The sequence below is a fragment of the Theropithecus gelada genome, chromosome 4 (assembly GCF_003255815.1).
Source record: "Theropithecus gelada isolate Dixy chromosome 4, Tgel_1.0, whole genome shotgun sequence".
Taxonomy (NCBI): Eukaryota; Metazoa; Chordata; class Mammalia; order Primates; family Cercopithecidae; genus Theropithecus; species Theropithecus gelada.
In genome coordinates, this window is record NC_037671.1 from 72,669,672 (window position 1) to 72,683,975 (window position 14,304).

The 14,304-nt window shown below is 40.4% G+C and overlaps 1 protein-coding gene across 3 annotated transcripts in view; it reads left to right on the forward strand.

Moving 5' to 3' along the window:
- CD109 (CD109 molecule) overlaps positions 1-14,304 on the forward strand; it is a 139,406-nt gene that overhangs the window by 27,206 nt on the left and 97,896 nt on the right. For 2 of the 3 annotated variants that reach the window (XM_025383238.1, XM_025383237.1), the window contains 2 exons: positions 4,116-4,346; positions 9,955-10,080. In XM_025383238.1, the coding sequence (XP_025239023.1) occupies positions 4,116-4,346; positions 9,955-10,080 (357 nt within the window). The remainder of the gene's footprint in view (positions 1-4,115; positions 4,347-9,954; positions 10,081-14,304) is intronic. The other variant, XM_025383239.1, reaches the window with a different exon arrangement.

Below are 14,304 nucleotides of genomic sequence, written 5' to 3' on the forward strand. Positions count from 1 at the left end.
AAATAATCCTCAATATGAAGTAAATAAAAAACATAAATTGAGACTTAGTATAAATATTATTGTTTTGTACACAATATGGCAGAAAAACTTATTTTGTTCTCTTTGTCAAATGAGGGAGTAGTTTTATTTGATTAGAAATGTTTTTATTGTGTAAGTATAATTACTAATATATTTTTAATGGAAACTATCATCTTAGATTTCTCAATTTTATTTTGAAAAATTGTCTCCATTATGTTTAGTAACTGGCATTATTCCTGAAGTATATGAGGATAAATACTATTGTGTTGTCTCAGTTTCCTTATAGCAATGAATCCTTCAGAGAAGGTGAAATGGCTTTAGACAGCCCAGATTAGCATAAGTAATCCTTATTTATTGTCTAGCAAGAATGTTTTTGAGCATGCTTACCTTATGTATCCTAGGCAGAGAGCTATCATCTCCTCAGAGAGTTTGCATTTATGTATACACAAAATAGACGTGCATAAGTGAGAATCAACACACCCAATCCAGAGGCTGATTGATATTCTGTTGGTCAAAGCTTTGGGATATTGTCAGTTCCCAGACTCTTGTCCTGCTTTCAGACAGCCTCTCACTGTGGGAACTGCACCTTCCTCCAGCCCTGTGCCCTCTGGTCAAGGAGTCCAAAATCTCTGTGGGTAAATAATTGACTCTGTGTAAGAGCTGAGGAAGTCACTTATCAAGGAATAGCTTTCCCTCCCCTACCCCCACCAATTTTGGGAACCCTTTTCAATAACTGGCCCCAAGAAGGCAGAAGGCAATTTACCAGTAAAGATGCAGGAGCTTCTATTACCTCATGGTGTCCACTCTACTCTGGGCAGGTTATAACCCACTCCAGATCAGGCACAGAGAGAGAAACTTTCATAAAAATTGCTTAAAGTCAATAATCTTTTCTCCAGTCTCATTATGTGCCCCCATTGTTAACAATGGAGCACTGAGGTCTGCATTGACACCGCAAGACTCTGGAGCACTACCCAGAGAGCGTGGTGACACCCCAAGACATGTGGTGATGCCCCGTGCTTCGTACAGGCACCCAGGTCTAATGATTCACCAAGGCCCAATATTGTCATCTCTGGGTGGCCTCCCTGGGATTAACACTGAGTCTTTGAGGATCCAAAATTACCTAAATTTTATATATGGCAAGGTGGGGTGTTTAACAGGGAAAAGTAAAAAAAGCAAATTAGTTAAGGTAACCCAAAAGAGCAGCAAGATAGTCAGTAATGTTTCCCCTGAGTCAGTGTCAGCTCCCTGAAGGAGGGTGGACTAGGAGGTAGAATAAAATGTTTTTGGGCACATTTGTGTTTATTTTAATTCTTTGACCGTTTAGGCTGCTTACGGTTAATAGGCTTCTTTAGCTCTAGGCCTCTGTGTCATTAATTTGACATCAGTCTTCAATCTAGCATCTGTTCTGGGACCTCTGTGCCACTAAAAATGATAAACTTAAATCATGAAGAGCAATCCCATCAAATATATTTTTAAACATGAAATATTTAGAAGTCGATGCCATTTATAAGCATATAATATTCTGTTTCCTGTGCCAGGAATATTATATTATAAACAGAATATTATATGCTTATAAACAGAATATTATATATATATTTTCTTGTTTATAATATTAGAAAATCTGATTCAAAGAGTCTGAGGACTGAAGTATCACTTGAGAAAGTAGAATTTAAGCTTGCAAGTTCCAGGCTAGACTCTCTGCTCTACCAGGGAACAGGTCTTTGGTTCCTGTTGTATCCCACGTACCCAGGATAACCTGGTACACAAAGGGTGCTCAATAAATACTTCTTTAGGCTGGGTGTGGTGGCTTACATGTTTAATCCCATCATTTTGGGAGGCCAAGGCGGGTGGATCACTTGAGGTCAGGAGTTCGAGACCAGCCTGGCCAACATGGTGAAACCTCGTCTCTACTAAAAATACAAAAATTAGCCAGGCATGGTGGCGCACACCTATAGTCCCAGCTACTTGGGATGCTGAGACAGGAGAATCGCTTGAACCTAGGAGGTGGGATTGAGATTGAGCCACTGCACTCCAGTCTGGGCAACAGAGCAAGACTTCGTCTCAAAATGAAACAAAGCAAAACAAAAAACTTCTTTATTGAAGAAAAGCAAAAATTGACACCAGAAGTCATTTGAAGGTAACATACTGATTGTTTTTCCTAACATTTTATTATTAACTTTTCAAATATAGAAAACATTTCATAATGAACACTCCTATATTTGCCACTTAGGGTCTACTATTAACATTTTACTATACTTGCTCTATCATACATCTATCCATCTATCCATCTACCCATCTTTCTATCCATTTATTAATTCATCTTATTTTTAAATGTATTTCCAAGTAAATTGCAGACATCAGTACTCTTCTCCCTAAATACTTCCTGCTGACCATTTTATTGTTGACGGTGGTTTCTTGCACTTTCTTCATATTCTTAACCACATTGATAGCATTCTGATGTCTGCTATTATTGGAAAATCCCCTTTGAGTTATCTGTAGACAAAACTTATTTGCAAAAATGAGTCAGGATATAGTTTCAGGACCTCAGTTTTAATATGAAAATCAACTAAAAGTCAAGCATGCTAGTTATCTATTGCTAAGCAACCCTAAAACTTTGTGTCGAACAACAATAAGTTATACTTTTATTACTTCTCACAGTCTTTGTGGGTGAAGAATTGGGAGCAATATGGTTGGGCATTTCTGATTTGGAGTCTCATGAGGTTGCAATCAAGATATCAGCCAGGACTGCAGTCATCTGAAGGCTTCCCCAGGGCTGAGACATTCTGTGAGGCAGCTCATTCACTAGGCTGACACGTGGTTGGTGGTGGTTGGTGGGAGGCCCTGGTTCCTCCCAATGTGGACCTCTCCACAGGCTTCTCTAGTGTCCTTACCACACCACTTTGGCTTTCCCCGAGTGAGTGATGCAAGCCAGAAAGAGAGACAACAGGGCAGAAGGTATTCTTTTTCTGACATAGCCTAATTCTAGGATTTAGAAGCAAATCGCTAAGTCTGGGGAATTAGGCTTCGCCTTTTGAAGGGAGGAAAGTCAGATAATTTTTGGACATATTTTAAAATTACCACATCAAGGTGTGTGTGTGTGTGTGTGTGTGTAGTGTGTGTGTCTGAAATGATTTTAATAAGAATATCCACCTGAGGGATTGTCGTGAATTAAAATGACATAGTGCAGGTAAACTGCTTAGTATGACTTTGGTCTGCTAATGCTAGAAGGTAGGATTTCTGTTGTTATTATTGTTGTTGTTATTATTATTATTATTATTATTATTTTGAGACAAATTGTCACTCTGTTGCCCAGGTTGGAGTGCCGTGGCACGATCTCGGCTCACTGCAACCTCCGCGTTCAAGCGATTCTCCTACCTCAGCCTCCCAGAGTAGCTGGGACTTCAGGCGCGTGCCACCACACCTGGGTAATTTTTGTATTTTTAGTAGAGATGGGGTTTCGCCATGTTGGCCAGGCTGGTCTCGAGCTCCTGACCTCAGGTGATCCGCCTGCCTTGGTCTCCCAGAGTGCTGGGATTACAGGTGTGAGTTACTGTGCCCGGGAAGGATTTCTGTTATTCATAGTAGTAGTAGAAGTAGCAGCATCATCATCCCTCCCAAGACTATGACACACAGGCACAAGATGCATTAGGAGAATGCATCTCAGAAAACAGGTTGAGAGAATATAGCAAGAAAACAAATTTTGTGCAAAAGAACCTTTCATCAGTTGACTACCTCAAATAGGGTGATCGTGGGAAAGAAGGTTGAAGGACGTTAGATATTCTGACCTGCAATAACTGTTACGGAGGATGAATTTGCACTTGGAATAGGAAATGGCAAGGTGACTCCTGCAGAGGGAGAGCACTGGGTTATGTGTCCCCCATTCCAGGAGCCCTTTGATGTAATTGGAGAGCAAACTGCAGGATGTTAAAAGAGGGAAAACAAATTATTTAACTCCGATGCCTGGGAGGGGCAAAATTTCAACATCGCAGTTCCTTTTGATAATACTGTGTATTTACGTTTTTTATTCTAACTTGTAATTAAAACATTTTTGAGGTAAACTGATGAGACCTTGATGTGTGATCTCTTTTCCCCCCCAGCTCCCTCTGAACAGTGCAGATGAGATTTATGAGCTACGTGTAACCGGACGTACCCAGGATGAGATTTTATTCTCTAATAGTACACGCTTATCATTTGAGACCAAGAGAATATCTGTCTTCATTCAAACAGACAAGGCCTTATACAAGCCAAAGCAAGAAGTGAAGTTTCGCATTGTTACACTCTTCTCAGATTTCAAGCCTTACAAAACCTCTTTAAACATTCTCATCAAGGTAAGTGCCAGACAGAAATGAAGCAAGGAATTGTAGCCATCTTACTAAACCCCTCTGGGAAGTTCTGCTTGTGTTATTGACACTGGAATATCTTAGAATTCACCTAAGATAAGCTTCCCTCCCAACATGGAACTCCTCTAATAGGAAGGGAGGTGGTGCATGCAGCACTGGATTAAGAGCTCAGCCTCTAGAGTCGACCTGCTTGAGTTCTAGGCCTAGCGTCTTCATTGATTTATACAGTTGTCAAACATTTATTAAACTTCTGCGTTCCAGGCGCAGCGATAGGGCAGTGAACAGAAGAGATTAAGTCCCTGCTGACACTAAGTTTATTTTTCAGTTGGGTAGTAGGAGACAGACATAATAAACATACAAATATATATTTATAAAGGGACAGATATATATATGTATTTGTGTGGGTGTATGAGAGAGAAAAAGAGAGAGAGTTTGTGTTTGCTACTTTCTTTTTTTTTTTTTTGAGATGGAGTTTCACTCTTGTTGCCCAGGCTGGAGTGCAATGGCACGATTTTGGCTCACTGCAACCTCCGCCTCCTGGGTTCAAGTGATTCTCCTGCCTCAGCCTCCCCAGTAGCTGGGATTACAGGCATGTGCCACCATGCCCGGCTAATTTTGTATTTTTAGTAGAGACAGGTTTTTACCATGTCGATCAGGCTGGTCTCGAAATCCTGACCTCAGGTGATCCACCCACCTTGGCCTCCCAAAGTGTTGGGATTACTGGTGTGAGCCACCGTGCCCAGCATGTTTGTTGCTTTCTCTAGGGTTGTCTGGGAAGACTGATTTGAGCAGAGAGCCAAAGGCAGTAAAAACAAAATAAGCCCATACAGAGGGGGAAGCACATGGAAACGCCTTGAGGGGGAGCTTGTTTGGTGCATTGGAGGAACAACAAGCTGGCAGTGTGCTGGAACCCCGGGAGTGAGGGGACAGGTGCTAGGAGATGAGGTCATATACAAGTAGGTGGGTTAGGGTGGGGCTCATGCAGGGCCTTATTGGCCATAATAAGGACTTTGAAACTTATGCTAAGTGAAGTGAGAATTCACTGGAGAATTCTGAGGACAGACTTGATGTAATCTAACTTAACATCTTAAAAGGATCACTGTCAGCTCTAAGAAGAATAGATGCTAGATGCTAGCTGTGTGATCCTGGGTAAATTTATTAACCTTTTAGAACCTCAGTTTCCTTATCTAGAAAATATGTAATAATAGTAAAACCTCACGAGTTTTTATGAAGATTAAGTGAGATAATTCAAGTAAACCATTTAGAACTGTGTCTGGCACATAGTACATGCTCACTAAACGTTAACCATTATTATTATTTTAGGAACCCCTTTTGAAAGGTAGTAATTTTGTCTCTGCTGCTTAATACTCTGATGATTTGGAGGCACTGTGGTTAGCACACTGAGTGCTTTCCTGTGAGAATCAAGTTGAAGACAACTGAGATCCAGCTGGGCCTGCTTTTCTATATTTAAACAGAGAAGAACACTGGACATTTGATCGTTGCTTGGAAATAGGGTGACTAACATCCCAGTTTGCCTGGGATGCCCCTGATTTTAAAACTGAAAAGTCTTTGGTCCTGGGAACCTCCGTAGTCTCAGGACATTGGTAACTCCAAATATTCTAATGAATAACATAGTGTGGAAGGTAAAGTAGGCCTTTTAGTTTGGTATCTTCCTATTCTTAGTTTATTTGTTGTTATAAATTAAAACAACAAAACCCAATCAAATAAACATATATACATTTAACTTTGAGCCAAGATATGTTTGTAGCCAGTACCACATTGGTTGCTATGGTGCTCAATGCATATTTCTTGAATTGAACTAGCATTATTTCAGAGTTTGCCTTTGCTATGTAATGGAATGTTTATAAGGCAGGTTGACAGAGTGAATAGCATTTCTAAATTCATGTCACCCTCTGAGCAGAGTTGAACTGGCTCCATTCATACCATCCTTCATCATTTATCCACATATATGGAGAGCTTACTGTATGCCAGAAAGTATGTGTACAATAGATGGTTTAATAAATGTCTGGCTGTCTGTGGGTGTTTACATTCAATGCTTCCTTCTATTGCAGGCAAATAAAAGCACTGCATAAATTACCTGTTCTAGACAGTAACCCAGAACTAACCCTGCTGGTTCTGGATAGTCTGTGCATTTTCATAGTTCTGCCTCTTTGCACTGGTATCTTCCTTTGAACATTTGATTTGCAGATTCTTTGGGCTCTTCTGTGCAGTTTGGGACTTAGCAGACCACATTTGGCTTTCTGAAAAGGGCTCAGAGAGACATTCCTCTTGTTAGCTCTGGTACTGATAGGACCCTCTTGGTCAGGGGAGGGGAGTTTAAACTAAAATTCTACCTGGAACCCAAAGTGTTTTGGAACTGTGAGTGAGGGGTGGCCATGCTCCTGTCTCTGTACCTGGGAGGTGATACTCAAGGTGGACTGAGGTCTAGCTGCCTTCCTCCTTGTAACTTGCAGAGGCCAGGTGGGAGCACTGATGTGAACTCTTTCAGCTGAAAACAGACAATTGGTGTCTTGGCAAAACTTTTCAGAAAAAATTGGGACTTAGCCTAACTGGAGCCCCTGACTGAGACAGTTGTACTCCTTGGCGCAGCACCACCTGCAGGCTGATGTGGAGAAGTGCACTTGAGAGTTAACTTGGGGCCCATCTTGCCCAGCCAGGAATGGCTGCAGGATGTAGCTAAGATACTGACTGTCACAGCACATTCAGGGTGTTCAGCGTTGTTCTTGGGGACCGCGGGCCATCTTTGGATATTACTCATTTTGCATGCCTGGATAACTGGTCTTCTTAGGAGGGAAAGGGTCTTTGAGGCCTTTCGGCAGTAGAAAAAACATAACCTCTGTCTCCCACGCTTCTGGCCTCCTCTAGCCAATTTGGCCTGACACAGTGGAAATGAGTGCCTCTGACACTGCGGTGGCGGCTGGCATGGCTGGTTTCTGCTCTGACCTCTCCGTTCAGAAGCTGTTGGTACGGGTGAATGATCTTGTAGGGGAACAGGTGTTATTGGCTTGGGGGTATATCCTGTGACTGTGCCCTGACACTCTGTTTTGGAGCAGTGGTGGCCAACTCAGAATCTGACCCCTGGCCAGGTGAGGAGGCTACCTTATTTGAGTGATTTGAATTCTCTAATTCTACATGCTGGACAGACATGTCCTTCACACATAATCCAGAAATAGTACTCACGGACATATTCTCCAGCCAGGGAGCTTACTGCTTGAGACAATCAGGTACCGTGTGCTGTGTTGAGGCATCTGACAGAGATCCAGAGCCATCTAAAGGTGACTCGAAGGGCATGTGGGGCCACTATTCCAGGATCTCTGGCCTGAAGCTTTTCTGGCTGTGACGGGAGCATCGCTCATACTGTATGTGGCTGTGTTGTAGCAGCAGATGACCACATGTAAATGCTGGGCTCTGCTGTGACACCACCGTGTTTGGCTAGTTCAAATCCTGATGTGCCTTGTAGATTTCTGGTGTTTCTGCATTCTCCCCCTCTGCCTTATTGGTGAGAGTTAGACCTAGGTCCAAGACAGGCGTGGGAAAGCAGAGGAATTATCTCATTCACCCCCAACACTCCAGATCCCCCAGGTGCAAAGTCATCCATCAGGTCAGTTCAGACGTCATTGTCCAGGAGAAATGTATGCCCTCACTACCATAATGTTTCAGTCGAATATGGACTTTCCGTTTTCCTACACTTCAGGTAACACCAAGAATTATTGTTGTTATTATTTTTATCTGTGTCAGTCTGACAGAAGAAACACAATATTATATTGTTTTCGTTTGTATTTCCTTAATTAGTAGGCAGCATATATTTATTGGCTATTTGTATTTCTTCCTTTGTTCCTGAGCCTTTGAACTTCATAGCCTTCCCATGCATCATGCCGTGGCAGGCACAGTAGGACCAACTGCTGATTACAATGCCTGGCCCAGGAGTTTGCCAAGGATACAGCGACTTGCTTGTTCTTGACTTGCTTTTGGTCTCTGGTTTTCACAATTGGTTTCTGGCTTTTAGACTGCTTTCTGCACAGTTCTCAGCATTGTACTTACCCCTAACTGTCATATCTCCACTCTGGGAGAGAGCTTTCTTCTGGTTTCTAATAACTGATCCCACTCACTACTTCTAGTCAAAGTTTAGAGAATAAGACTAAGGGAAAATATTCAACCCCTGCTCTCAGTCACAGTCTAGTTGGGAATAATAAAATATAGATTTTTGGCAAAATAAAATATGTAAAGGAAACATATTTTACTGCCTTTAACAAAAATATGTACTCAAGAGAGAGAAACTCCAGATATACTAGGGACTTTCCAGGAAGCAGTCACCTCTGCCTATTGGAGGCATGTATAGGAGGCAAGAAGCTGAAACTGATTTCACCAGTAGACAAGGAAGGGAGGGATTTCCATACAGCAGTTGCAGAGACCTACATGCATGAGCTTTTGGGAATAAACTGCAAACAAATCTGTACGTTTGGAGGAAGATGAGCCTAGAAATGTAGATGCAGTCATATTAGTAAGGGCCTTGTAAACTATGCAAAGGAGTGTAGACTTCCTGTAGGCAAACAAAAGCCATGAGTACCTAGTGGTCTAATATAATAATCATATACTATAATCAGGGACTATAAAAAGTGTATAGTCACTGCTTTTTATATACCAGGGACTATGCCAAGTATTTTAACCACTGTAACTCATTCCCAGATTTGTGTTTCAGATGGATCACATTATTGGCAGCGGGGAAGAAGTATTGGAGAGGGCAAGACTAGAGGGGGAAGATTAGTTGCATTAGTTAGAAAATAGGACATGGTGGCTGGATGTGAGGATGGAAGGAAGGAGACAAATTAGGGATATATTAATCTAACAAAGTTAAAAGGTCTGGAAATATGAGAGAGGAATCTAGGATGACTGCTGGAATGGCTTGGATGAATGTGCATGAAGGATTGTTGTTTGGGAGGTTTTAGGAAGAGTGAAATGTTTTTCATGTATATCCGTGATTGAAACATCTCTCCAATATGCTTTTGTTGAGTTAAAAGGCAGACATGAGTTTGGATTCTGAATTTCATCATGCACTGGTGCTGTAATATTGAGTCATGCCAGTCGCTTGAATGCTCTGATCCCTCTCCAGGCATCAGTTTTCTCAACTATAAAGTGAGGATAACCCTGTCCTAAAGGAGAATTGTAATGACTAGAGATAAGGCAGAGTGCCTGACACATATTGGGCCTTTAATAAATAGGGCCTGTTATCTCTACAGTTAGATTTTCTTTTAACACTACTACCACCACTGCTGCCACCAGGGCTTTGGTGATGTATGTGTTGTAGTGTTTCATGTAGAAGGAAACAGGGTGCTAGGAATTAAAAGGTGGAGCAGAATCAAGATGAACTCAGGAGAAATATGAGAAAAGAATAAACTTTGATTTGTCTTCTTTAGTAATATAAAGCCTACATTTTCCGAAAACTATCCTTGTATCGTATTTTGGAGTAAAGTTCTGGATCTGGGTGGGAATGCGGCCAGGCATCATTCCTAACCTGATAAGATACACATGCACATGGGCAGCCTCTACATAGTTACATGTCTGGTTTTCATTTTAGGACCCCAAATCAAATTTGATCCAACAGTGGCTGTCACAACAAAGTGATCTTGGAGTCATTTCCAAAACTTTTCAGCTATCTTCCCATCCAATACTTGGCGATTGGTCTATTCAAGTTCAAGTGAATGTGAGTATAAATATATTTTTTGGGGGAATGTTAAAGTGATTTAATTAGGTCAGGTGGGGAAATATCTCCAAAGTCGTTTATACAATGAAGAGAAAAAAATTAAGGTGAACATTTAGACAATTTAAGCGGTTTATTTTTAACTTATGATGTTTATCAAGGGTTTATTTAGCCTTCATTCTAACATATTAGAATTTTCATCACTGTTGTCTTTTTCTATGATATAATGTGTAAAAGTTAAAACATTTTGACATTTTAGTACACAGTGTTTACTTATTTGTTTCATGCATTGTTTTAAAAGTAAGTAATGAATACATAGCTATTATTTGGCAAATTTTATGCCTTAGAATAATGACTCCTAATGAATGATTAGACTAACCTACTTTTATCTTTGTTTTAAGAAACAGTGATTTAAATAACCACACCAACCTCTCATCCCCAATCCTTTCTCCCTAGCTTCTACACCTATTGCCTTTATTTGCTGCCGACTTGTATAGCTCTGAAATCTAAATGGAGGGCATTAAATGGCATATAAATCTAAATTAAGGGCATTCATTGAAATGAATGAGACACAAATACAATGAGACATAAACACTTAAAAAGCAATGAGACTTAACTGTTTTATGTGATATAAATTGGTCATTCAGTATATAACATGTAAACCTTTATATTTTTCTATAATATATTTATGTGACATATAAACATATAATATATAATAAATTTTTTCTGTATCTAAAGGGGAAGATATGTAATATGAAATGCATGAAATTATAGCTTATTCTAAGCATTGTTGCTGAGCCTTGAGTAGGTGGGACTCGTGTGTGAATTGACCTGTATGAATGAGAAGAGTGCTGGAGGCACAACGGACTCTCACCGTTTGCTTCATGGCTACCCTGCATCTTTATGGGTGTTTATATGATGTGTTTACCAATATTACCCTTTTTAATGTAGCAGAAGCTCTATTGAATGTATGATGTGGTTTTTAAAGAACACTGGAGGCCATATTATGAAAGGGGTTCATACTTTTAGAGAACAATGTAACGCATGACCATTAAAGTCATGGACAATTTGCAGTGTGGTCTTTGCTTATTTTCTTATTTATAACAGTGTAATAATAACCACTGTTATAAATGGAAGCCTAGAGCAGGGTGTGATGAGTTCTAGGGGCAGTGGGATTCTTTATATCTGAGCTTGTAGAGAAAGTGGAAAGAGAAAGGCATTTGTGAAACTTAGAAGATAGGGAAAAATTGGTGTAGGAGTAGGGAAATGGAAGAGAACCTTATGTGTCCGGGGATCTGGGAGAAGTTGATGTTACTGGAGCATGTGGAGAATGATGGTGATGTAGATTAGGAAGCACACTGTGAATTTAAAGTAGTTTGAATATTATTTTCAGTTCCCACTTAAATTCTTCAGAATCACCTTTTTTGTCCATCTGTCTATCCATCCATCCATCCATCCATCCATCCATCCATCCATCCATCGATCCATCCTTCCATCCACCCACCCACCCACCCACTAACCCAGTATGTGTTAAGGACTTATATGGCTGTGATGAATACAAAGAAGGTAAACACATGACCTCCATTTTCAAAGGTCATTGTCGTGGTGACATGAACAATATGATAAAAATTAAATGACATAAGGGGGACAGACAAACACAAGGCAGTGCAGTAGCAGAGGAATTGTAAGGTGCTCAGACCAGCTTGGTGATAAAGAGGGTTTATCGTTAGCACAAGCACTGATGTTTTGGGGCCAGCTGCTTTTTCTGTCTCCCATGGTCTGCTCTGTTCTCCTTTCACTCTTCTGCCAACCTTTGAGGTGTTCTTCAGTTCTCATTCCATTGGCTTAGCTACATAACCATCATGCCCAGAGTCTTTATTTTATTTATTTATTCATTTATTTTTATTATTATACTTTAAGTTCTAGGGTACATGTGCATAACGTGCAGGTTTGTTACATATGTATACATGTGCCATGTTGGTGTGCTGCACCCATCAACTCGTCATTTACATTAGGCATATCTCCTAATGCTATCCCTCCCCCCTCCCCCACCCCACGACAGGCCCCGGTGTGTGATGTTCCCCATCCTCTGTCCAAGCGTTCTCATTGTTTAATTCCCACCTATGAGTGAGAACATGTGGTGTTTGGTTTGCTGTTCTTGCAATAGTTTGCTCAGAATGATGGTTTCCAGCTTCATGCATGTCCCTACAAAGGACATGAACCCATCCTTTTTTATGGCTGCATAGTATTCCATGGTGTATATGCACCACATTTTCTTAATCCAGTCTATCATTGGTTGACATTTGGGTTGGTTCCAAGTCTTTGCTATTGTGAATAGTGCCGCAATAAACATATGTGTGCATGTGTCTTTATAGCAGCATGATTTACAATCTTTTGAGTATATACCCAGTAATGGGATTGCTGGGTCAAATGGTATTTCTAGTTGTAGATCCTTGAGGAATCGCCATACCGTCTTCCACAATGGTTGAACTAGTTTACAGTCCCACTAACAGTGTAAAAATGTTCCTATTTCTCCACATCCTCTCCAGCACCTGTTGTTTCCTGACTTTTTAATGATCGCTATTCAAACTGGTGTGAGGTGGTATCTCATTGTGGTTTTGATTTGCATTTCTCTGATGACCAGTGATGATGAGCACTTTTTCATGTGCCTGTTGGCTGCATAAATGTCTTCTTTTGAGAAGTGTCTGTTCATATCCTTTGCCCACTTCTTGATGGGGTTGTTTGATTTTTTTCTTGTAAATCTGTTTAAGTTCTTTGTAGATTCTGGATATTAGCCCTTTGTCAGATGAGTAGATTGTAAAAATTTTCTCCCATTCTGTGGGTTGCCTGTTCACTATGTTGGTAGTTTCTTTTGCTGTGCAGAAGCTCTTTAGTTTAATTAGATCCCATTTGTCAATTTTGGCTTTTGTTGCCATTGCTTTTAGTGTTTTAGTCATGAACTCCTTGCCCATGCCTATGTCCTGAATGGTATTGCCTAGGTTTTCTTCTAGGGTTTTTATGGTTTTGGGTCTAACATTTAAGTCGTTAATCTATCTTGAATTAATTTTTGTGTAAGGTCTTAAGGAAGGGATCCAGTTTCAGCTTTCTATGTATGGCTAGTCAGTTTTCCCAGCACCATGTATTAAATAGGGAATCCTTTCCCCATTTCTTGTTTTTGTCACGTTTGTCAAATATCAGATGGTTGTAGATGTGTGGTATTATTTCTGAGGGCTCTGTTCTGTTCCATTGATCTATATCTCTGTTTTGGTACCAGTACCATGCTGTTTTGGTTACTGTAGCCTTGTAGTATAGTTTGAAGTCAGGAGGTGTGATGCCTCCAGCTTTGTTCTTTTGACTTAGGATTGTCTTGGCAATGTGGGCTCTTTTTTGGTTCCATATGAACTTTAAAGTAGTTTTTTCCAATTCTGTGAAGACAGTCAATGGTAGCTTAATGGGGATGGCATTTAATCTATAAATTACCTTGAGCAGTATGGCCATTTTCACGATATTGATTCTTCCTATCCATGAGCATGGTATGTTCTTCCATTTGTTTGTGTCCTCTTTTATTTCACTGAGCAGTGGCTTGTAGTTCTCCTTGAAGAGGTCCTTCACATCCCTTGTAAGTTGGGTTCCTAGATATTTTATTCTCTTTGAAGCTATTGTGAATGGGAGTTCACTCATGATTGGGCTCTCTGTCTGTCTGTTATTGGTGTATAAGAATGCTTGTGATTTTTGCACATCAATTTTGTATCCTGAGATTTTGCTGAAGTTGCTTATCAGCTTAAAGAGATTTTGGGCTGAGTGATGGAGTTTTCTAAATATACAATCATGTCATCTACAAACAGGGGCAATTTGACTTCCTGTTTTCCTAATTGAATTCCCTTTATTTCTTTCTTTTGCCTGATTGCCCTAGCCAGAACTTCCAACACTATGTTGAATAGGAGTGGTGAGAGAGGGCATCCCTGTCTTGTGCCAGTTTTTAAAGGGAATGCTTCCAGTTTTTGCCCATTCAGTATGATATTGGCTGTGGGTTTGTCATAAATAGCTCTTAATATTTTGAGATATGTCCCATCAATACCGAATTTATTGAGAGTTTTTAGCATGAAGGGCTGTTGAATTTTGTCAAAGGCCTTTTCTGCGTCTATTGAGATAATCATGTGGCTTTTGTCTTTGATTCTGTTTATATGCTGGATTAGATTTATTGATGTGCATATGTTGAACCAGCCT